This window comes from Schistocerca serialis, chromosome 9, assembly GCF_023864345.2.
Source record: "Schistocerca serialis cubense isolate TAMUIC-IGC-003099 chromosome 9, iqSchSeri2.2, whole genome shotgun sequence".
Taxonomy (NCBI): domain Eukaryota; kingdom Metazoa; phylum Arthropoda; class Insecta; order Orthoptera; family Acrididae; genus Schistocerca; species Schistocerca serialis.
In genome coordinates, this window is record NC_064646.1 from 208998787 (window position 1) to 209024539 (window position 25753).

At 41.8% G+C, this 25753-nt stretch overlaps 1 protein-coding gene across 1 annotated transcript in view; it reads left to right on the plus strand.

Moving 5' to 3' along the window:
• Positions 1-304: 304 nt before the first annotated feature.
• The window catches only part of LOC126418989 (odorant receptor 43a-like), a 48255-nt gene continuing 22806 nt past the window's right edge, over positions 305-25753 (plus strand). The window contains exons 1-2 of the mRNA XM_050086035.1: positions 305-1177; positions 20357-20456. Of these exons, the coding sequence (XP_049941992.1) occupies positions 387-1177; positions 20357-20456 (891 nt within the window). The 5' untranslated portion in view covers positions 305-386. The remainder of the gene's footprint in view (positions 1178-20356; positions 20457-25753) is intronic.

The following is a 25753-nucleotide window of genomic DNA, read 5'->3' on the forward strand; positions in this document are numbered from 1 at the left end:
TTACGTCCATCGACGAATTACGTTTTTTTCCTATTATATAACGCAGTCGACACTGTCTGCAAACGAATCTAAATAACTCATCCACAAAATGCTGCAGTCTGCCTTGATAATTCACAACTTACTTCCGCCACTGCAATTTGTAATAGTTGCAGCCATATAGATGTATTCATATATAAAAGACAGCCTCGCCCTCAGTGACAGAAGAGAATTAGAGGAATGCAGAAGCGCTCAGTCGACTTTCATCGTCTCCGTATCTCACGATTCACATCTGGCAGGGGCAGAAAGTTGTTAGCACACCGTTTCCCGACAGGAACTGTAGTAACGTCAAAAAGATCTTAAGTACTCGCTGTAAGACGGGCCGGATAAGAGATACAAAGGGCCTTAAAATGAAGGATAATTTGTCCTGGGCAGCCAGTGGCAACTCCGTTCTCAAGCTTAACATCCGACACCTGTGGCTGTTGGGAGTTTGGGAACTGGGTGAATCCCGCCTGTTCAAATTCCAATCTACTATCGCATTCGGATTAAGCTTATGGAGCACCGTGGAGTGTGCCCTAGCTGTTTACTTCATCTGGGGAGATCTGGAGGAAACCACCCTTGTTCTCCTGATCACCTTCACCTGCGGCAGCGGCGTCGCTAAGATGGCCGTCTTTCTGTACGACAGACGGCAGTACAACTCCCTGGCTCATCAGCTCGACAAGCTGCTGTCGCTCCAAAGCGAGTCCTGCTCAGAGGACCCTAACTTGGCAGCCATTTCTGAATGGTCCCGCCGGAAAGCTGCCCGCCTCACGCTGGGTCTGCTGCTCTTCATGCTGTCGCAGAGCTTCTTGTGGAACTTTGTGCCCCTCTTAGTCTACCCAGAGGAGCGGCGTCTGCCCTATGTTCAGCACCAATGGAACAACAACAGCCTGTACGAGTTCTCCTACACCGTGCAGGGCCTGTCAGCTATCTGGGTGAGCCAGATAAGCTTCAGTGTGGACTGCCTGTTCGCGGTCGTCATGATTCTGGTCGCGGCCCAGCTGGAGATCCTCGGACAGCGTCTTGTGAAGCTGAGAAACGACGTGGACATCGTCGGCGAGGAGAAAGCCGTTTCTGAGAAGAAGGAACTTGACAGCGAAACTGGTGAAACCATGTACTACGATTTGTGCCTTTGTATTGAAACTCACCAAGAAATCCTCAGGTAGGTTACTTGGCGCGATATCTGATTGCAAATACATTTCGATACATTACAGTTTTTGTTCCTTGCAAAACAATTTCCTAAATATTTCTGTAACCGCTATTTATTTTGAAGAATAAATGGTGTAGCAATAATTTGACAGATTTCGATGTCATGTAGCGCTTTCATCACCAGTGTTATTATTTTCGCACTTTGATAGCAATATTCTGATTTATCGTCATTTTCATGTTTTCAGTAGTTCCTTAATTACTTTGTTACTGTTCTTTTCATTACGATTGTTTTCCTCTTGGATATGTCGTCCATCTGCGGAACTAAGCAAAAACCTGTTGATCTCTATACTATATGCGTTACGCTTCGATCAAACAGCTTTTCCTCTATTAAATCTAAGAGATTATGCTAGGAAAGCATTCGTTTGTTTTATGATTTCTACAACAAACGGACTGAAACTGGCTAATGACCAGTTGTGGTACATACCAGATCTTCAGTTGTAAAGCTTATATCAAAATATACTCCCATAACAACATATCTGACGTTCAAAATCCTTAAATCTTGACAGATACTATTTCATATCAAAATTTCACTAAGTTGCAGATGTGATGTATTCCAGCAACTTTCACATAAGCTGTAATATATTTTCATTTACGATTCTAGAAAGGTTCGATACTGTATGTTTTGCCCAAGTACCCTTCACTGTAATGTAGACGTCGTAAAATCTTCACCGGGTTTCAGAAGAAAAATTGCTAAGCGAAAATATTTAAGTTTTTGCTATACCATTAACGTTCGTGATCAAGTGAATCGAAAGATCCCTTACCATGGTATGTTGGGGATTTGGATTACACTTATTTTAACTTTTGTGCAGTATGTTATAAGGCATCATAGCTTCATGTTTAAATTGCTCACATATCTATCGTTTTCTGGCCCATTTACAAGGTAGTTTATATTTGCATGTAGAACATTTATTTGCCGAAAATGGTTCAAATGACTCTGAGCACTATGGGACTTAACATCTGAGGTCATCAGTCCCCTAGAACTTAGAACTACTTAAACCTAACTACCCTAAGGACATCACACACAGCCATGCCCGAGGCAGGATTCGAACCTGCGTCCGTAGCGGTCGCGCGGTTCCAGACTGAAGCGCCTAGAACCGCTCGGCCACCACGGCTGTTATTTGCCGAGAAACGTTTCTTAGTTTCATGGTACATGATCTGGCTAATTTATGTACGTTTACACAAATATATTAACTAGCAACAGAACATCGTTTTACCAATTTATTTGTTGGCTTAAAACGTGTATGTTTTCATTGTTGTGTCAAGTGCTGCTCTTTACTCTTCGCTTTGAAAATTATGTGCTGAAACTTGATAACTACGCGCGACAAAGCTTGTTACTCAGGAATATTCCTTAGTACCATTACTCTATAGCTTCTGCAGTTTAACAGTAGCATACATATTTATTTTTACTGTTTCTACAAGAATCCAGTGCCTCAAAGTACTACTAACAAAGTGAATGCACTTGTTCCTTGTTTAGAATGTATTGTCTCTCACGTATTTTTATCTAGAATAGAATTTACTATCCTTCTTCTGAACACGAAGATTGGCTATGCAAATTACTTTCAGTGCATACAGCACCAATGACTCTAAAGTGAATCTATCTGTAACTGTAACTGAATATAAAGAATGGCTGCCAATAGTACACGGAATGGCTTCGTCATCATTCAGTCACAACACCCTGGCTAATAGTCCCATACTGAAAACCATGCACCAACTGAATCATGTGAAAATGTTACAAGTGAATACAGTTCCTAATTCCAACTCATAAAGTTCGTTTAAACCCTCCAGTTGTTTCTTACCTGCAAGGGACCATTCAGCTCTGCCTTGTCTTGTTCCGCTGCAACAATACGGAATGCAGAAATGGAATAAATAATTGAGCAGCTAACTGCCTTATCATTCACTTTAGGCTACTTTGAAAAATGCAACTAACTGTTTACGCAATTGTGTAAGCGGTGAGCGTGTAGAAATATTACGATTTGCCGCCAGAGGTTGCACTAACACGAAACTATAATCGTCCTTTTGCATTGTAATACACAATGTAAACTGATACGAATAAACATTATTTAAGTTCCAAATTAACTCTTTATTCTCTCTACAAAACATTTATAACTAAAAGTGATGGATGGCTAATAGTCATTAAGATTCTGAACACATGACCAATAATTTGCTCTGGTTTCAAAAACGTTGATTTTGTCGAACAATGCGTAATCTTTACACTGCAATAATTACTCGGCTTGTGCTTGCAGCGGAGAAGAAGTATATTCATGTTTTTCCAAATGTGTCGCCTCTCTATGAAAGAATGTCAGAATTATTGTCTACTCCAGTGAGTATCCAGATTAGATTCATTCCTTATCCAGCACGTCTGCCGTCAAAGCTACTCACTCACCGACGAGTCAACACACTCTCTCTCTCTCTCTCTCACTGCAGCCGACGCACTCTCTCTGTCTACTTGCTACTTGAAACTTCAGGAGAAATCTGCTTTTGACACTCTTGTCTTTCAAGATTGCAGTAGCAGTGTTTACATAGCAGCTGAGGCACCCTATTGCACTTAGGCTGGCTAGCTGAATCAAGCGTTCTTAATCTCATAGAAGATGTCTGGGACTGTTTGGATCAGCATGTGAAATACAGTGATCAAAATACCCACACTTTTGTTGCTCTACAGTATCTAATCTTCTATGAGTGCCTTCAGCTGGATAGGGCACTAAGTAAGGCCGAATAAGATTTCCATTGACTTTCCTTGCTACTAAGTCTATGTGTTCGAACTACTTCATAGCATTAGCCCTAAGTATTTAAACCATGCGACAACTTCAGATGTCTACCACTTAGGTGTAAATCGGATGTAGTCAAACCATGTCTCTCTCTTATATGCATTAGCATATTACCATTTGGTATAAAATGTAGAAATACTGAATAAGCTAAGACTAATGAAATTTCTGTCAGGGCTCAGTACGCAATCCAAGTGTACGTCCTCCACTATTTGCAGGTATTAGATGATTAACCGACGTTGCCCAATTACCTCGAATTCTCCAAAAAAACCAGGTCTTGAAAATTTTTTTCTTGTAACTTTAATCTCCGATAGACCATGCCTTATTGTTCTAAACGTTTTCAAAACATTCGGTATCTCTACTATACCTGGGTCTAAATGTCATTCGGACCATTATAAGTGACACTGGTATACACTCCTGGAAATTGAAATAAGAACACCGTGAATTCGTTGTCCCAGGAAGGGGAAACTTTATTGACACATTCCTGGGGTCAGATACATCACATGATCACACTGACAGAACCACAGGCACATAGACACAGGCAACAGAGCATGCACAATGTCGGCACTAGTACAGTGTATATCCACCTTTCGCAGCAATGCAGGCTGCTATTCTCCCATGGAGACGATCGTAGAGATGCTGGATGTAGTCCTGTGGAACGGCTTGCCATGCAATTTCCACCTGGCGCCTCAGTTGGACCAGCGTTCGTGCTGGACGTGCAGACCGCGTGAGACAACGCTTCATCCAGTCCCAAACATGCTCAATGGGGGACAGATCCGGAGATCTTGCTGGCCAGGGTAGTTGACTTACACCTTCTAGAGCACGTTGGGTGGCACGGGATACATGCGGACGTGCATTGTCCTGTTGGAACAGCAAGTTCCCTTGCCGGTCTAGGAATGGTAGAACGATGGGTTCGATGACGGTTTGGATGTCCGGGCACTATTCAGTGTCCCCTCGACGATCACCAGTGGTGTACGGCCAGTGTAGGAGATCGCTCCCGACACCATGATGCCGGGTGTTGGCCCTGTGTGCCTCGGTCGTATGCAGTCCTGATTGTGGCGCTCACCTGCACGGCGCCAAACACGCATACGACCATCATTGGCACCAAGGCAGAAGCGACTCTCATCGCTGAAGACGACACGTCTCCATTCGTCCCTCCATTCACGCCTGTCGCGACACCACTGGAGGCGGGCTGCACGATGTTGGGGCGTGAGCGGAAGACGGCCTAACGGTGTGCGGGACCGTAGCCCAGCTTCATGAAGACGGTTGCGAATGGTCCTCGCCGATACCCCAGGAGCAACAAATTTGCTGGGAAGTGGCGGTGCGGTCCCCTACGGCACTGCGTAGGATCCTACGGTCTTGGCGTGCATCCGTGCGTCGCTGCGGTCCGGTCCCAGGTCGACGGGCACGTGCGCCTTCCGCCGACCACTGGCGACAACATCGCTGTACTGTGGAGACCTCACGCCCCACGTGTTGAGCAATTCGGCGGTACGTCCACCCGGCCTCCCGCATGCCCACTATACGCCCTCGCTCAAAGTCCGTCAACTGCACATACGGTTCACGTCCACGCTGTCGTGGCATGCTACCAGTGTTAAAGACAGCGATGGAGCTCCGTATGCCACGGCAAACTGGCTGACACTGACGGCGGCGGTGCACAAATGCTGCGCAGCTAGCGCCATTCGACGGCCAGCACCGCGGTTCCTGGTGTGTCCGCTGTGCCGTGCGTGTGATCATTGCTTGTACAGCCCTCTCGCAGTGTCCGGAGCAAGTATGGTGGGTCTGACACACCGGTGTCAATGTGTTCTTTTTTCCGTTTCCAGGAGTGTATATGGCGTCAAAGCCAAGAACTGTCGTTTCGATTACTCTTTTATGTGACGCCTTCTCTTCACTATGCCCGCCTCTAGGAGTGATTTGTACGTTACCACCTCCCAACATACACTAAACGTAGAGGCAACTGTTGGAATTAAGAAGGTTTCAAGTCCACTATGCATAGTTTTACAATTTAAGGTAGGTTCCGAACCGTCTGCGCAAAGCGTTTTCCACATTCACAAGCATTCCAAGAGTTAATAAAACAGTCAAGAAGGCTAGGAGAGAGTTTCTACTAGATGGAGCAGATAAGCACTTATTAACGTCATATTTATAGGGTGAATTGGCATCACTTACCATCAGTAAGAAGGATGTAGAGGAATTATAGGCAAAGTTTAAGCATTCTTGAGGGTATTTTTGTTGTGCCGTTGCAACTACAAAAATGTTCAAATGTGTGTGAATTCCTAAGGGACCAATCTGCGGAAGGCATTGGTCCCTAGACTAACACACTACTTAAACTAACTTATACTAACTTATGCTAAGAACAAGACACACACCCAAGCCCGATGGAGGACACGAACCTCCAGTGGGAGGGGCCGCGCAATCCATGACTTGGCGCCTCAAACCACGCGGTCACTGCACGCAGCAACTACAAAAATGCGTCATTTTTTAACCAGACGCGTTTCGCCTTATTGAGGTAAAGCATAAACAGTGGTCTGTAATTAGGTTATTCACATTTTGGTTTGCATTTATATCGATAAACGCTTCGTTAAGAATAAATTGATTTGTACTCACGGTGTTTTTCGGTTGATTTCTTCTGCAAGCACATGGTTGTTTTTCTGCGTTAGAGACTGATGGTTTTGGTGTAATTTGTATGCGTTCTACAGCACTATGTTTTTCACAACACACTTTTAAGCACACCAATCTCGTTTTTGTACTTCAAGTATGTTTTGTGATTTGTGTTTTTAGTGTTGCCAACATAACCTTTCCACTACTTTGTCTTTGACCTACAACTTTTTTTTCCCGATGGATTATTGTATGTGGGTAATTCTATTTAATTATCTTTCTGTGTATTTATGTATTGTGTAAGAATAGGTATGGAATATCGATGGAGGGATCTTTTGTGAGTGTAGGGGAGGGGGAAACCGTGATGAGTGGACATAACTGTGTAGCAGTGTGATGGAGTGCGGATTAGAGGAGAATGTGAGGTCACAGATTCATTTCACTTCTTGCTCCTCACTTTAATCTGTTGTAAACAAAGAACTCTCTCTTAGAGGAAATACTGTAGTTATTTATTTAGTGGCTGTGTACTTGGCATTCACTGCAATGTTTATTTGAATATTCTATTAATCTCTTTACTCCCCCCCCCCCCTCCCATAACTCTGTTCATCTCTTCATCTTCCCTATCCCTCTACATCACTTCCTGCCCCCTCTCTTCATCTGCTCCTCCAATATTTCTTTCTCTGTCCATCCCATCTCCTCTTGTCACTTCTCCCTGTCCACCTCCTACTACCTCCATTCTCTATCCATCTCCTCCCCTTTCCTTTTGATGTCCACCTCCTGCTCTCGTCTATGTGTCTCATTCTACTTCTCTTCCCTTTATTCTATTTACCCCCACCCCTCCCTCTCTCTCTCTCTCTCTCTCTCTCTGTCCATCTGCTCCTCTCCCTTATGTGTGTCTCTCTCCTCCTTTCCCCTCAGTGTATGTCCTTGTCCTCCTCCTCCCTTATGTCTCTACATTATTGCTATTAACCCTATTGCATGTTGCAGATCCTTAACCACCACATTATTTCATTGCAGAAGAAAATAATGTTTACCAAATATGGGCAAAATCGAAGCAGTGGCTAAGCTGAAGCTTTTCACCTGTGACTTTGCCTGCATAAACTCGAATATATTTGAGACTGGTTCTGATCTATATACCTACCATACTTGCCCAAGGATGCTGTGTGGGTGTTTTAGAAATTTGGTGTTGAACCTATGGCCTGTAAGGTAGGACGATGCCCTCTCACACATGCAGAGTTCAGAAGAGCAGCAGTAACGACAGTGATGTAATCAGACAATTATCTCGATGTCGGTTCGTCTACACTCCCTGCAAAGGAAATATTATCGCTAAAAGAAATTAGTGTACAGGCTGAGATGTAACTATATATTAGCAAAAGTGAAATCTTTGATTTTCGTATTTAAGGTTTATTTTAACTTTACGTATGACTCCATGACATAGAAATATTAGAAAATATATGTACAGGGTGGAAAAATATTATTACTGGGTCTTCACGACTGCGATAGTAAATTCCTAAATTTTATAAGGTTCTTTAGTGGTAAGATGGTGATGACCATGTCAGGGAGTTGATAAATATACAAACAAATTAAATACAATTCGGGCAAGAGATATCAATTGCACTAAAATACACAGTGAAAATAACCAAAATTAAATGGGATCAGTAAAGAGCAATCAAAAAGAAGTACACAGTTAAAAGAATTCATAACTCTACAGTGACTGATCAATACCATTCGTTAGATGGGACATCTCACGTTTCAACTTTAATTAAGCCCGACAATTGTGAGTATGTTTAACTACAGGTTATGGATGAATGTACGAAAATTAGGATAGATGGAGACTACGGCAGTTCCGAGTGTCCATCGAACATCGCATGCTAGCGTGGGACAAGCACTTGTGATTACCTTGCATTGGCTGAGGCAGTGGCAGCTGTTCGTGCGAGCTATGAATCTGAGAACCTACTCTAAACCTCTCTCGATTATTAAACACCAGTCTGAAACATTTCCTACGTCTTTGGTGAAGCTGAGACTCCTATTTTCCCCTAGCTAAGCTAACTGGTATGGAACACGCTATTTGGCAGGAACAGCGAGTATGTTGTTGCCCTAAAATCGCTCACAAGCATTAATTGTTAGGTGCGGTTCTCTGTGCTTGGAGACTTTGCAATTTAACTCCTTACGACTGAAGAGGAGTTTGTGAACAAGTGTTCTCATAATGACTGTCGCAATTGTCCTAGCAAGGCGCGAGTGACCTTGCTCAAAACCTTGGCGTTTTTCTGCAAGAGAAGAAGCCAATTACTCTGTCTGAAGTTTGCCTATATCAGAGCTGGTGGCCACATGTTTTCTTTCTGGCCAATGAGGGCATATGTACTTGTTTCTTTCGCAGGGCAGAGTTTAACTTCTACTGCTTAATACTAAGATAAACAGCTTTGTCTTTCATGCGAGTTTTAAAGCAGGTGGCTACAGTGAGTCACCAATGTTTTGAGTTGGATTCCCCGGACGTTTATCTGCGATTTCCGGCCGTGATCCTGTAGAAAGGGTTTCTGAAGGTCCTCGTTAAAAGCAGGGAGTAGGGCTGCTTTTCCCAGCAGCCTACACAGTGGGTGCAGCGTCTCATTGTGTCCACTAGGTATCCCGTGGTGAGGGTTTCAGCTGCACAAGAAGGCGTGCCGTCGTAAAATTCTCCTTTCTCTCAGAACTGCGTCTCGTAGCTCAGGTCAGGGAAATTATTTGCGTTAAGTTACTAGGGTGAGTGTCAGTGGTTTATATTCACGACATGTCGGTTTCTTTATTCGCTTCATTTTGTCTATCAATATAAATCATGTATTTTTACATGACTATGTTGGGTGACATACTGAGTTAACTGCAATTGTTCCAGGAATTCAATGTAAGGTGCGTTATATGTTTGACACCTTACATATCACCACCCTTTTTTACCGAAGTTAGACAATGGTTGCGGCATTCTCTAAGTCAGTCGAAAATTATACTTTTTCTCAAGCATTGAATATTGTTCAAGCACTTGGTTTAGTCCTTATTCTATTTAATTCTGTTGGTTTGTATACTTTTTTATATGGTTAACTTTGTTATTCATTTGTCCCCCTTAAGTGAAGACTATAATTTTTTTCTACTGACGTCAATTTCCTTTTCTTTTTTATTTAAATGTGTTGTGCGTATTTTAGATTTTATATTGAAGACAAGGAGCCTCTCACATCGATCTTTTAATACCTTTTTGACAACCACTTACTATTTAAATCAGCTTAAAATATTGAATACTTTATACGTAATCCAAAAATGCAGTGTTTACATTTTGCTGTTTCTTTTACAAAAATTATGATTCTAACAACTAATGTAAGCATCAAAATAATTCTTTGGCAAATCTTAATCATGTCAAAATTTTAAAAGTTTCTGTTCCTGATTTATGCAAATTCAAAAATATTGTTGCCTCAAAGAATGCTCATACACACATATTATTATAAAAAATATTAGTCTAAGAGACAACAAGGTTTTTAAGAAATGTTGTATTGATAATCATGCATGAATAAAATTTTAAAATATTACACTCATAGACAGTAAACGAACTTCACAAAAACGTTATCTTCAGGACACAATATAGATGAAAAGGTTTTCTTTTTAACATATTATTCTAATGAACATTGTAAGTTAATAAAACATTTCTTTACAAAAATACTTCTCCTGCATTGCTCATGAAACAGAGGTTATGAAAAGACTTTGATACAGTTCTCATTCAGACATTTTCACATATTGTACGGAGAGTTGCAAATTGTATGAAATCGATATGAAAACGAAGTCCTATGTTAATTGCTGTGCTCTTTGCAGGTTTTTCTTTGTCTGACACTGATCTTTACCTCAGTTCGATACTATTTTCATATGATGTCTACGAATGTTCTTGCGTGAGTTTGGCAACAATTGTCTTTGCACGAAGCTGCAGAACTTATACCAGATGTTTGTCAGCAAACCTTTGAGAGAGCAGCGACATTCTTCATCGAATTTTGCAACAGGTTGTTGCCATAGTTTGGTGTGACCCTCATAATGATGTGGAACTTTTAGTGCTGCGACTCATGGAGTATTGGCTTTAAAGACATGATTTTTTCATCTCAAGACATTGCTGAAGATAATTTGTTTTTATAACACTTCGTAGACTACTAGTTTACAGTAAGATGGGTGTTTGGAAAAAGAGTATCTTGAAATATTTCCGCCCATCCTCTCTCTTCAACATCAGTCTTGGGACTCTTCATCCTCTGAAGTATCTTCCTTTCTCCAGACTTGAACCTTGTCTCTTCTCTGGGTAGCATATACGAAATTATTGACCACTAGTTGCTTCGAAATTTTATGTTCGGTAGTGTTTCAGTCATTGATTAGGATGTGTAGTTCACAATTGTTTTATTGATTTTCCTTCAGCTCTGTAGTTCAAAATAACATCGCAGTCTGATGGCAACAGTGCCATTCTACACGTAATACGTTTTTTCCCAATTGTGCCTCAGCCCGTCATTCCCTGCAGTCCTCCAAAATCGAGTATCGATCGAAAGGGAATTTTCGCAAGGCCTGGACCCAAATTCGATCTTTGGTGCTCATCTATCCTCCTTGTACTTTTTTATTACGGCAAGATTGCTAGCGCAGTTAGGTACAGGGGTGCCTAGATTACAAATTGCCATCCTTCTCGTGTCCTTGCCAGCACCTCTGCATTGTAGAAAAAGTTTATCTCTTCGAACCACGTTCGATATACATTTTCAGTTCTCGTCTGCCGCATCGTCATTGGCAGTTGACGGTTGTTTCTTGCAGAGGTCGAGTACAAGAATATTTTCTTATAATCTACCTTATGCCTAATGCCTAATTTACGCGCTTATGAAATTCTTTACATGGTCCGTCGTCCTATCTCTGTGTTACAATTCTCGTTTGTCTGTCTGGTTCCAGTTTGTTCCTGATATATTAAGCTAATGACACTCCCTATGGTCGATATGTGTGGTGTCGTGGTGTGGCATGTTAGTAGGTCATGCTATTAGATCATCACCTTTGCACACTCTATATATTATGTTAGTTGCTACATATGAAAATTTAAGGTACTTCTCAGTTCTCTGTTTCTTCTTTCGCCCATACTCCTGGTCACGTCCTGTCTGGACGTACTTGACGGCTTCTTTGATATTATTTACTGATGCTTATAATTGATTATTTATCACACCTTTTAATATGGCTTACATGATGAAGTCCTAGAACTTAACCTATCTCATTCTATGCTTCGTTCGTTCTGTCTGCACCACTTTGTTTGAGTGGTGGAAGATCGTTCCTTAGGTCTGGAAGCTCTTGCTCTTCCACCTACGTTTGACAGTGTTCAGCCCTGGCTCAAAGAGAAGTGTAATCCTCTCAAATGTCGCGCTATCCTTTCCCATGTCTAACACAGCTCGTCTTTCATTCGAAAATCCGCACCTACCATCATGTCCACCATTAATTTCGGTATGATAAAGAAATTGGCTTCGATCTTTTGACCTTGGCTGAAAAGCATTACCTTGTTTGTTTATCGACACCCGCAGCATGATTTTTGTTGAGTCCCTTCACTTTCATCTCCTTCGTTTTCAAGATCGGTATTTCTTCGTTAGCATTGCATTGGTTTAATAAGTTTTCCGAAATCGCGGTTAGCTCGCTTCTGCTGCCTATTGACTACCTTAATTTGGATTTTTGCTACCAGGGCCTTCACAGCTGGTTGAAACTCGACCGATTTTCACTTTTCTTCCTCATCTCCCTGCAGTAATGCAACCTCTATGAATCATATATGAGTCGTTTTAGGATTTTTACCTGTGAAATCGAACTTCCTGTCAGGTATGCCTCGACCACTATCTCTCTCTCTCTCTTCTACCAGTTCTTCTTCACATTTAACTTAGTCTTACCTCAATTCAACTATATCTGCCTTTTATTTCTTTGTGTAAACTCCCAAATAGTCGCATCTAAATGCCCTTGATGTATCTCCGTAACTTTCATTCATTGTACACATTGGAACCTATGCTCAATAGTTATTTATTTTCAGCTTCCGTCGACTGCGGATTACAGTCCTTGAGTTCGTTTTCCTTGGTCTCAGCCTCAAATAACTCTGCCAGTAACCACCCAATTAATATCTCCCCAGCATGATGTTATTGTTATCCTGCCTTTGTTTGATCCTTGCCATCCTATTTCCTCAATTACCACCTGTTGTTACTAAATGTTTATTTCTGTCGATGGTACGTTGTCCTCTTGGAATCGGCTCTCCCTAGTTTCAGAATTAAATAACTCTGCGATGCTAATTACTTTACCTGTTATCTCGACTTCCGTTATGCTTGCTTCATTTTGTTCTGGTAGTCCCATTTTTGCCAAATCCTCCCAACTACTTCGTGTCCAACCTGTTGTTTGCGGTATCCCAACTTCTTTTGGTGCCTGCGGTTCTGTTCACCTACCGTGATTAGGTGCATATTTGTCTTATTACGTTGCTGCTGCTTGCAGGAGTAGGTGCGCTGTACTCCTTGTCTTTGCCGCTCTCTCTTCAATTCGAAGGTTTCTTGGGGTTTGATGGCCTTATCTCCACTTCTTCTTTCGGTCCTTCTTGTCTGTGTTCGACCTGGTGACACTGGTTTCTTTGCTAGTAATTTGTCAGCCGGTTTGTCCTCCAATACCCATTGCGATTGTCGTTATTCCCCGTATAATAGTTATAGCCATTCCTGTGTGAATAGCCGTTGCCACTTCTTGTTCCGTAGCATACCCGTTTCTCTGTTGGAATTTATTGCCACTTCTCTGCGCCAAGTTATCATGCGGTTTTGTAATACCTGACATTCCCTCGCGCGGTCTTTGGCGCATTTCGCTGTCTTTCATTCACGTTTTCATCCGGGTTTCGCTTTTTTCTTGCCTCATCTTCCGAGAATATGAATTCTACTTCTCTTAAAATTCCTTTGAAGGCTTCCATGTCATTGCCTCCACGTCCTGCTAATGACTGTTGTTGCTTTAGCGTGGCACCTCCCGCCGGAGGTTCAAGTTCTCCCTCGGGCATGGGTATGTGTGTTGTTCGTAGCATAAGTCAGATTAAGCTGCCTTAAATGGAGTGTACGTCTAGGGACCGATGGCCCGGTTACGAATTGGACACTGCCGGTTCAGCCATCGCCATCTGCTGACGGCTGCGCCGGCGCCGTTCTGCCCATGTGGGCAATTGCTGACGGTACGCCACATTTTAACGTCCTGTCCGAATTTTAATACACTGCACGTTGGTCTTGGCCTGCCATGTACTCTGGATGCCATTTTAGCGGATGACCCAGGAGAAGCTGCTCGCGTTCTTCGTTTTATCCACTTGACGAACCTGTCCCAGGACATTTGATTAGGCTGGTTTTTTTTAATCCTATGCCTATTAATATGTCTTTTATAGTGTTGTCACTTTTAGTTGCTGTTTTAGCCTTGTGCCTCGCAGTGCATTCCTAACTTAGTCTGGGAGCTAATGACCATTGTACTTGTGCGCCAAAAACCACAAAAAAAGACCTCATCAGTTTGTCCCTTAGGAATTCACACACACCTGAATATTTTTTATTTTAGTGGTACCTTCATGGTACACAATTTAATCAATTCTCCCTCACTGTACGGCACACCCAAACATTGGTTTTTCTTTCTGACTGCTTCGAAAAAATTTACACGGGTCTTCTCTCCGGAATTCTCGAAGTATAGATTTTGAAGTAGTTCATACTTCACCGTAGTGTGAGAGAAAGTAATCTCTGAAATATTCGTATGATCGACATATAGATGCTACATTTTGCACCGTTTCTGGTACTGTTCGAGACAAATGGGCGCATATGAAGTCTAGTTTTTGTGCTAATGTCGAATGTTCCGATAGAGTAACTCTGGATTGATCAATGAATGTTCGTGAATGCAGTGAGTTTCCTTCACGAAAATGCTGAAACTTCCTTACGGTGAGGAACTGACCATTATCGTACCTCGTCATGGTACCGTACGAAAGTCGAGAGTCCTCGCCACTTCTGTTCCAGATCATTTCACGTGTTAGTGTTTCACGTTGTGGTAAATCCATTGCATATCGTCCACCGTAACATTTGCCTAGTAATGTATGAAGTCGTTGTAATGGAACGCAATGACTTTCTTTCATTGGCTCTCCGCGAGTGTCGGTATGCTTTGCGCTATAACCTTCGCTCCCTTGCACTTCCTGCCGCTTCATCATGTGGTCCGCATTGTTCCGAGAAGTATGCATACGGTACCCAATGTCTTTGTGGTACGTCTGCTCTTCGTTAGTTTCGAAACGTTCCTGTGGTATCGTAGGTTGTCGGATATCGCGTAATTTCTTTTTCATCTGTGAACTGAGTTGTTTTTACGTGAAATCCTTTTTTTGTTTCTTGTGAAACTTCTTGCCTTCCTGGTGGTGTTATTGACTCGGAAGTTGTTACGGATTCAGACCTTGCAAGATCTTGATCACTTAACTCTTGTATAGTTTGCAACAGCTCTTCTCTGAGTTTTTCGAACAGACTCTTCGTTTTCGCTTCTATTCTCACGATGCGAGTATAGTACCTCTCGAGAACTGTTTTCGTGGTGTGTTTTTGCAACACAGTATCTTCAAATGTTTGTCGCGCTGTGCCTGTTGTTTGGCGTCTAACTTGTTTAACCTTTTCGGTTATCTTCGTAATTTCACCATGAGTGTTATCACGTAATATTTTGTTATCACCACGCAATGTTTGGATTCCAGTCTGTGTGTTGTCACGCAATGCTTTCACGCCCACTTGGACCTTGTAAATATATGTTCTTAATTGTGTGTGAAATATTATTGAAGTTTCGATCACATTTCTGGATTCTTTAGCCTGTTGCTCTATGTGACATAACTGTTGTCTGACCTCACACAGTTGTTTCGTTGTTTCTGGTTGCTGCTCACGTATGTGTTGTTGCAGTTGTTTCGTCTGTTGTTTCATCTCTCTGTTTTGTATCTTTATGGTGCACGTTAATTGCTAAAGAATTCCCGACAGATTAACGGGTCCTACTACCTCTTCTTGCAACACTCTTCGCTTTGCGTTTACATTCTCGTGTCCGTCCGAAACTAACTGCAGTGAACTATGTGATCACACATATCGACTTGAATTGCCTGTACTTTGTTGTGAGGGAGGTCTTATTATATATACTACGGGACCTACATATCGAGACGTTCCCCATCTTGCTGAACCTCTGCGTTAGGTGCCTCGTTGTTCTTTGTTTACGTCCTGTTTCACACCCTGATCTATTTCTCGCGGTATTGTGTGATCTGTTATTCTGTCCTGACATTCCTGCACATCTTGCTGGGTGTCAGTCTCAATTTAGTCAAGGTCTCGATCTGCCATTGCTAATCTCTCTGATTCCCGTCTTTACAATTTTAACTGACGCGTCATAAAAAAATGGTTCAAATGGCTCTGAGCACTATGGGACTCAACTGCTGAGGTCATTAGTCCCCTAGAACTTAGAACTAGTTAAACCTAACTAACCTAAGGACATCACAAACATCCATGCCCGAGGCAGGATTCGAACCTGCGACCGTAGCGGTCTTGCGGTTCCAGACTGCAGCGACTTTAACCGCACGGCCACTTCGGCCGGCTGACGCGTCATACTTCGCTCAATCTTGCGATCGTACAACCATACTGGCTTCTTAAACTTACTACCGTCGCCCTTCATCTAGTGTTCCTAATTCCCTTGACACAATAACAAGACTGAGCGACCGTGATTTACTAGTTGGGACAGAACCAATTTATGAACGCTGTGTCAGCCATGTGTACATTTTCAAGAAAAACTTAGAGTTAACAAATCCATTGCAAATGTACTATGGGGATACTGCGTACGCCTCTCAGTGCATTGCACGTCTCTGTCTCCCCATTGACTAGTCAATAGTCACTAATATTTACCATTGGTTCATACGACGCAAAAATTTAATACAATGTTTTTACGAGTATGTTTTTCTCTGTCTTAGCAAATACATATTTTTGACCACCTTAGCATGTTATTTTCCATACTGGCAGGGTCCCCATTATCTAACAAAATGGTTCAAATGGCTCTGAGCACTATGGGACTCAACTGCTGAGGTCATTAGTCCCCTAGAACTTAGAACTAGTTAAACCGAACTAATCTAAGCACATCACAAACATCCATGCCCGAGGCAGGATTCGAACCTGCGACCGTAGCGGTCTTGCGGTTCCGGACTGCAGCGCCATTAACCGCACGGCCACTTCGGCCGGCCATTATCTAACACGTCTGCGAGATTGGTTCTGATGTGTCTTCCCACCACAGTTGTCCAAGGACGCCCTGTGAGTATTTTAAGAATTTGGTGTTCAACCTACGGCCTGCAAGGTGGGACGATACCATCTCACGCACGCAGAGTCCAGAAGAGTGCAGAGTATGGCAGTGATGCAGTCAGACAATTATCTGAATGTCGCTCCACTACACTCCTTGCAAAGGAAACGTTATCGCTAACAGAAATTAATGTACGGGTTCACACGTATCTATATGTTATCAGAAGTGAAAGTCTTAGATTTCCGTTATTGAGATATATTTGTACTCTAAGTACGAATTCATGACATAGGAATATTAGAAAAATTATGCACAGGATGCCAAAATATTGATGTTGGGCGTTCAAAACTATGAAACGAAATTCCTAACTGTAATAAGATTCTGTAGTGGTATGATGGTTGATGACCATGTCTGGGGTCGATAAAAGTACAAACAAATTAAATACAACTCGGGCAAGAGATATCTATTACGCTAAGATGCACAATGAAAATACCCAAATTGAATGGGGTCGATAAGAACAACCAAAAAGAAGTAAACAATGAAAAGAATTCATAACTCTACAGTGGCTGATCAGTCCTTTCCGTTAGATGGGACATCTCGCGTTTTTGCTTTAATTAAACAAGACAGTTGTGAATATGTTTAACTGCAGGTCCCGGTTCAATGTACGAAAATTAGGAGACGACGGCAGTTCTTAGTGTCAACTGAATATTTCTTGCTGGTGTGGCGCGAGCGCGTGTGATTACCTTGCATTGGCGGCAGCAGTGGCGGCTGTCGGTGCGAGCTATAAATCTGAGAACCTATTCGAAATCTCATTACGTAGGCTTTCCCGGCGTAATAAGCCTTGAAAGTCTCTTCGGGTTTTCTGCTGGATCCTAAAGGATCCTAAAATCAACTGTACTGAACGGTGGCCTGTATAGGACGTCGATCTGCAACCTGGCGTCAGTTCTCAGCGGGACTCATCAGCAGAAGCAGCATTTTCCTGAAGATGGCGACCAGTTGGACCGCCGAAATACCGAGTCATGTTGATTTTAGGATCCGGCATCAAACCCGAAGAGACTCTCAAGAATATTCTAAATCTCTCTCGACTGTTGAACACCAGTCTGATACATTTCCTACGTCTTTAGTGAAGCCGAGACTCTTATTTTCCGTAACTAAGTTAATTGGCATGGTACACGCTATTTGGCAGGAAGAGCGAGTACGTCGTTGCCCTCAAATCGCTCACAAGCATTAACTGTTAGTGCTTGGTGCGATTCTCTGAACTACAAGATTTTTCAACTTAACTCCTTACGAATTTAGACGAATCTGTGAACAAGTGTTCTCACAATGACTCTCGCAAACGTCTCAGCACTGCGCGAGTCACCTTGCTCAAAATCTTGACGATTTTCTGCAAGACAAGGAGCCAATTACTCTGTCTGCATTTTACATATATCACAGCTCGTGGCCACGTATTTTTTTTCTGGCCAATCATGGCGTTTGTACTTGTTATAACTCCACCTACTAGAGTTTTTGTAGCCTTTCACAGCTGTCGTTTCTTTCGTAGGGCAGAGTTTAAGTTCTGCTATGTAATACTGAGATAAACAGCTTTTTCGTTCATGTCAGGTTTAACACAAGTGGGTATAGTGAGTCACGAGTCTTCTGATTTGAGTTTCTCCAGATGTTTATCTGCGATCTCCGGCCGTGTTCCTGTAGAAAGGCTTTACTAAGGTCGTCGTTAAAAGCAGGGAGAAGGGCTGCTTTTCACAGCAGCCTACACTGAGTGCGGTGTCTCATTGTGTACACTAAGTATCCTGTGGTGAGGGTTTCAGCTTAGCAGGACGGCGTTCTGCCGTAAAATTCTGTTTTCTCTCAGAAGTGCAACTCGTAGTTCCAGTTCGAGAAATTACTTGCGTTCAGTTACTAGTGTGTGTGTCAGTGGTGTATATTCATGATATGTTGGTTTGTTTATTCACTTCGGTTTGCCTATCAATAAAAGTTGTCCATTTTCGTGTAATTATGTCCTGTGACTTAACGAGTTAACCACAATTGTTTCAGGAATTCAATGTAAGGTGTGTTATTTTTTGACACCATGTCACGCACGTGTAATATATATTTGATATGCATGTAACTCATCTGGCACATATTTGTTTGTATATTCCACCGGTACCTTCAGTGAATTTCGTCATGCAGTTTCATTTTCACGCAGCTTAATGTTTATGGCGTCATATCTCCTGAAAGATATGTCATGCAATGACATACATTTTGAGGTACATCTAGTTATATATATGGATAATGTCTGTGGAGTGCATTGCGAATGGAGCAAGTAGTAAAGAAGTAATTAACTTTTATGCATGATTCGGCAGTTTTACCGTATGAACAGCGAAAATGGATATCGGTGTTTATGATGCCATATCTCGAGAAATACATGTAAATAATGTATGCAATTCAAGCTGCAAAGACGTGGTAGTAAAGAGGTAACAAATTAAAAGATCGTATCTGATGAGCCTGTTTTACTGTATTAAAAGCGAAATTGTAGTAAGTGATAAATTTCTTACCGTTCCTTGGTTTGTTGGCAGTTATAGCGAGAAAATGTAAAGGTTTGAAATCACGTTAAGTTGGATCCAAGTCACTAACTGCTCTCATTCTCAAATAGCTGATGAGTGTAGTCTCACTACTTGAGTATGGTGAGCTACGCTGCTCTTTCAGTACTGTCATCACCCCTTGGAGAGGTAATGGCTTTTACTGGAAGAGTGGTTCTTTCCAGACAGTAAGTGATAGTGATACGTGCACCAAATTTGGTTGAAAACGATTTGGTGGTTTAGCAGGGGGTGTGGAATATATATATATATATATATATATATATATATATATATATATATATATATATATATATATATTTACTTACGTCCACCTTTAACAATTGTTTCAAATGGCTCTGAGCACTATGGGACTTAACATCTGAGGTCATCAGTCACCTAGAACAAAGAACTACTTAAACCTAACTAACCTAAGGACATCACACACATCGAAGCCCGAGGCAGGATTCGAACCTGCGACCGTAGTGCTCGCGCGGTTCCAGACTGAAGCGCCTAGAACTGCTCAGCCACACTGGCCGGCCCACCTTTAACATAAATGATGATTAAATTTTAATTGTCTTGAGACAGTTGACTTCAGAAACACGAGACAAAATTATAATATAGCAGCACATGAAAAATGGTATTTTTCCAAGATTAAGAACTGTACACTCGGTTATCCTGAATATAAATACATTGACCATTATGTTGTTCAGAGTTAATCTTAACCTTAAAATATTCAAATTAAACAATTATAAAAAAAAAATTTCTCACAGAAATATAACTCACAAGGTTGAAATACGGTTAGCTCTTTTTCATACATTCAGCACTGCATAATCTCAGAAAATGATTGCCAAGCCAGTTTCTCATACTATTAATGTACTGTCGCGTGCATATATACCGAGTACATCAAACTTGCTAAAGTACATTTCATTTGATGGTGTTATTTAAAACGTTTTCCTCTTCCAGGTTCGTAGCGTACCTCCAGGACACCATGAGCCCCATCGCAATGACGCAGTTCGCCCTCAGCGTTGTCATCGCTTGTATGGCGTTATTTCAAGCCACTTTTGTAAGTAAGACTTCTTCTTCACTATGTCCCATTCGTGTAATAAGAGTGACCGTAAGTGCTCTACCATCTGAGCTACCGAAGCACGACTCACCCCCCGGTACTCACAGCTTTACTTCTGCCAGTACCTCGTCTCCTACCTTCCAAACTTTACAGAAGCTCTCCTGCGAACCTTGCAGAACTAGCACTCCTGAAAGAAAGGATATTGCGGAGACATGGCTTAGCTTCGCGGGCAAGTGCTCCAAGTGCTCCACCATCTTTTTTTTTTTTTTTTTTTTTTTTTCAGGAGAGCTTCTGTAAAGTTTGGAAGGTAGGAGACGAGGTACTGGCAGAAGTAAAATTGTGAGTACCGGGCGTGAGTCGTGCTTCGGTAGCTCAGATGGTAGAGCACTTGCCCGCGAAAGGCAAAGGTCCCGAGTTCGAGTCTCGGTCGGGCACACAGTTTTAATCTGCCAGGAAGTTTCATATCAGGGCACACTCCGCTGCAGAGTGAAAACCTCATTCTGGAAACATCCCCCAGGCTGTGGCTAAGCCATGTCTCCGCAATATCCTTTCTTTCTGGAGTGCTAGTTCTGCAAGTTTCGCAGGAGAGCTTCTGTAAAGTTTGGAAGGTAGGAGACGAGGTACTGCAAGAAGTAAAGCTTTGAGTACCGGGCGTGAGTCGTGCTTCGGTAGCTCAGATTGTAGAGTACTTGCCCGCGAAAGGCAAAGGTCCCGAGTTCGAGTCTCGGTCGGGCACACAGTTTTAATCTGCCAGGAAGTTTCACATCAGCGCACACTCCGCTGCAGAGTGAAAATCTCATTCTAGAGTGACCGTAGTTTTCAGTTGAGAAAAACCACTATCATAAGAGGCAAGCATGAGTGCAGAGGTAATAGACATTCTCTCGAACTTCATTCCAAAGAAAAATCAAAGGACGACACAGAAAACAGATAGAAACTATCTCGACTGTTTGCGATATGCTGCACCGTTTCCTATTTAAGTAACAATGAAGTCATCCCTTCAGGTCGCCGCGCGCGCAAATTAAATCAGGCTGCCAGATGCAGCTAGATGCAGTTTGTTATTACGCACTTGTGGTAAGAAAAACGTCATACCACGGAACAACGTGGATGAGGGTTGTTTCATCTCTTAAAATATGTATCACATATATAGTCTTCTGTAACAGAAATAAATATCGAAATCTTACTCCAGTGCGAAATATTAAAAGAGCAATCAAATCAATCTGTTCAGCGTAATTCGTGAGATCCTTAAAAACTTGTAGTGAAAGCAAATAGAACTTGAACTAGTGCATTCTTCTAGCATCAATAAAAATTTCCGGTCTATTAAACTAAATGGAAAGATGAATATACAAATTTCCTTTTCTTTCTCTAGATTTCTAATGGAGGATTTTAATTTCCTAATTTACAAATTATTTCACTTCTCAAAGGAAAATGTGCGACATAAATACAAAAAACAACATCTAATTTCATAATTGAGTGCTACACATTAGACACCGTTACAATGCGTAAATTGTAGATCTGAAGGAAACTCATGAGTAAATAGTTACATATTAATAAATTTATCATGAAAGATCCTGATAACCGATAAAAAATTGCAAAGATTTTATGTATGCAACGGTAAGGGAAAATACAAGATGTGTGTAATACGATAGAGAAATATTCTCTTAATAAAGTTAAATATGATTCCTACAGTTGTTCAGGTTATGTACCGTTAATTTTTCCCCGAATAATCGTTTAGCAGTACTTTTCAGAACAGAGTCAGGATCTGTTCATTTCAAGGTATCCCTTTCAGTGGTTAGTCAAAAGTGCACCCAGTCCGTCTTGGGAAAGTATTGGCCTCAGAATAGCTATCTCAACTCGAATTTTGGAATGCTCCTTGCACTACTTGCCACAGATACTGACAAAACCAGGGCTATTTGCAAGCTTACAAGAGTTTTGGGGAAAATTTCGGTAAAACTGTTCCATTTTTATTTTAAAACTAGACAATGAGCATTGTGGAGATCTTCCAGCATGAATGTAAGGTCAAGACATAATCGTTTATTTTCTCCCTTGTTACGTCACATCCGTCACCATAGCTTAACACAATCTCAGTGGTGTAATTTGAACCCAGTTACGTGGGTATTTAACTGAAAATATTACTTTCCAAAAACATTTATACTAAATAGAAGACCTGTAACCACACTTTCGCAGTTACTCTTGTTTACGAGATCGGATTACAGACTTTGTTATATGGCTTATGGGTCAGCGATAGATGATTAATCGTGCAGCAAATGTATTTATCCCAACGAGTCGGAACTAGCCGTGTACCTCCAGTTTGTCTCAAGAATTTGACTGTCATTAACTACGTAAATACAATTTGTAGATGCAGTTTTTGCTACTTGAAAGTATGTTTCGGGATTTTTCTGTCACACAAATATTACTGTTCCTCACGTACTTCTTCTTTACTGTAAGTAGGTAGGTTACTAGAATTGAGTGCATACATTATTCAGTCACCTGGTATGATCTCTTGTCACCTAATCAGAATTTGCAGTTAACTGGTCGCTGCCATCTCGATGCAGTATTCGGAAATAGGTGGATAGGTCGAAGCGGCCGACGTGCATAGCTCACAAACTTAACTCCGTTAGACTTGTTCTTGCAGTATTACATGAGAATTCTATGTTACAATGTCCTTGTACAGTAGGAAAAAGCCATTGCGTAAAATAGCGGTCGTGATATCGCATCTTACTGCAGTGAACTGCGTGAAAATTCATCCTTCTTAAAGCGAAAAAGAAATATCTGGTATGGTTTTGTAATGTGTTAACTAGCTACTTCCAGCCACCAGTTGTTATGTAAACTTTTATCTAGTAACTCTCCTTCACAGCCTCTAAGAAGTGTTAGTAAGAGAAATTTTGGATCTTTTAGCTTAACATGCAAGAGGCTCTCGGCTACTTGCCTTACGGGAAATTCTTAATAAGTACACTCCAAAAAGTGTTGTTAAAACATCTGCTCGGTGTGGGACGAAGCATTCAAAGTGCTGTGATGAGAACGCATAATAGACAGTGAACTGAGATCGAGAACGCTGGGTACTTAACTATTGCAACTGGATTGCTGAAAGAGAGCTTCATAGCTTCGGGCAGCGTACCAGTTTAAGATGAGCATGCATTGTCGGTAAGTCGGGATAAAGTAAAAGAGCACAACAAACACAAAGCAGTTAACTGGTCGCTGCCATCTCGATGCAGTATTCGGAAATAGGTGGATAGGTCGAAGCGGCCGACGTGCATAGCTCACAAACTTAACTCCGTTAGACTTGTTCTTGCAGTATTACATGAGAATTCTATGTTACAATGTCCTTGTACAGTAGGAAAAAGCCATTGCGTAAAATAGCGGTCGTGATATCGCATCTTACTGCAGTTAACTGCGTGAAAATTCATCCTTCTTAAAGCGAAAAAGAAATATCTGGTATGGTTTTGTAATGTGTTAACTAGCTACTTCCAGCCACCAGTTGTTATGTAAACTTTTATCTAGTAACTCTCCTTCACAGCCTCTAAGAAGTGTTAGTAAGAGAAATTTTGGATCTTTTAGCTTAACATGCAAGAGGCTCTCGGCTACTTGCCTTACAAGAAATTCTTAATAAGTACACTCCAAAAAGTGTTGTTAAAACATCTGCTCGGTGTGGGACGAAACATTCAAAGTGCTGTGATAAGAACGCATAATAGACCGTGAACTGAGATCGAGAACGCTGGGTACTTAACTATTGCAACTGGATTGCTGAAAGAGAGCTTCATAGCTTCGGGCAGCGTACCAGTTTAAGATGAGCATGCATTGTCGGTAAGTCGGGATAAAGCAAAAGAGCACAACAAACACAATTAACTGAATTCAGCGGGATAGTGAAGTGGATCTGCGGCTAGGCAGATGGGTATTCCGAATATACGTGTTGCACGTGAAATGTAGGAGCGACGGTGGTGGTAATCTTGCTCCTCACCCTGGATGCATGTATCACTGTTTTTGAGATTTTGCTGATGGGGTGCCGCACAAGCGATCATCCACTGCTCATCCTGTAACACTCTCACTTCACTTGGCTTAAATGAATAGACCATGATCACACGTCGCTAACAGACTGGAAAAATGTGATGAGTGTGAAGTGCTCTAGTCGAAATGAAACGCGAAAGTATATTTCTAATTACCAGAATGGAAATATATTCCTCTATCCTAGCAAACACTGAATTAATGAATTAGTACGTATAGTGCAGTTATAATGAAACGTAACAGGTGGAAGTATGACACAATCCACATCTACGTTTACACTCTGAAAACGCCGTGTGGTGTATGGCTGAGGGTATTTGCTATGCCTCTGTCATTTCCTTCATTTGCTGTTCCAATCGCAAATAATTTTCTATCTTGTGGTCATTTCTAAACCTCAGTGGTGCTTGTAACATGTAGTTTATGTATCTGTAGTTGTCTAATGTTGTCTCTGCAATGGAATTCGAGTGCCTACAAACGATTAAAGCGACCCTATCATTGACAACCTACATCAAGGGATTTCCATAAAACGAAGTATCGTGCCATTAGCATATCAAACCAGTTTTTCCTATCAGAATTCTAATAGACAGGATCACAACTTGGATACCGTAAATGATTTATTCGCAAAGAACACGTAGAGTGCAGAAAAATTGTATAAATATGAAGTACACAATGTCGGATACTACTCTAAATGTAATTCCGAGACTTGCAGAACATTTGTTTCACTTTACCCTCTTTATTGGAATGAAAAAAAGTTGGCTGATACTGAATAGCCTACAACCTTTCAGAAAAACCTCAGACGATATGAAATGCAATTCAATACACTCACTGTCAGTGTTTCCCTATCAGCCGAACCGGGATGTGCATACCACCTATTGAAGTACGGACAGCAGTTGTACTGTAGCGATGATCTGCCGGTTCGGCTGTTGGCCGCTGTGCAGATGATGCACGTGGGGTACCCGTAACTCTCTCCCCACACAGACGAAGCAGTATGCCGCCCACAAACCTGTATGACTGAATGTGCCTCAATAAGAGACAAAAAAAAAGATGTCTGTTTGCTCACGAGTCAGGAACAGAAACTCGGTTCAGATATTCTACCATAAAGAAGCACTTCAATGTGATTCAGGCTCCACAGAGAGGTAATGAACCGTCATTTAAAATCAGCAGAAAAACAATTCTGTTCACAGAGATACGACTTCACGCCCCCGTCCCCGTTGTGTCGCAAGCAACACTTCTCAAAATCTAACAGCCAGATTCACAGCTGTGGCTCTCCCCAACGGAGTCTTTAGATCGATCCCCATAGG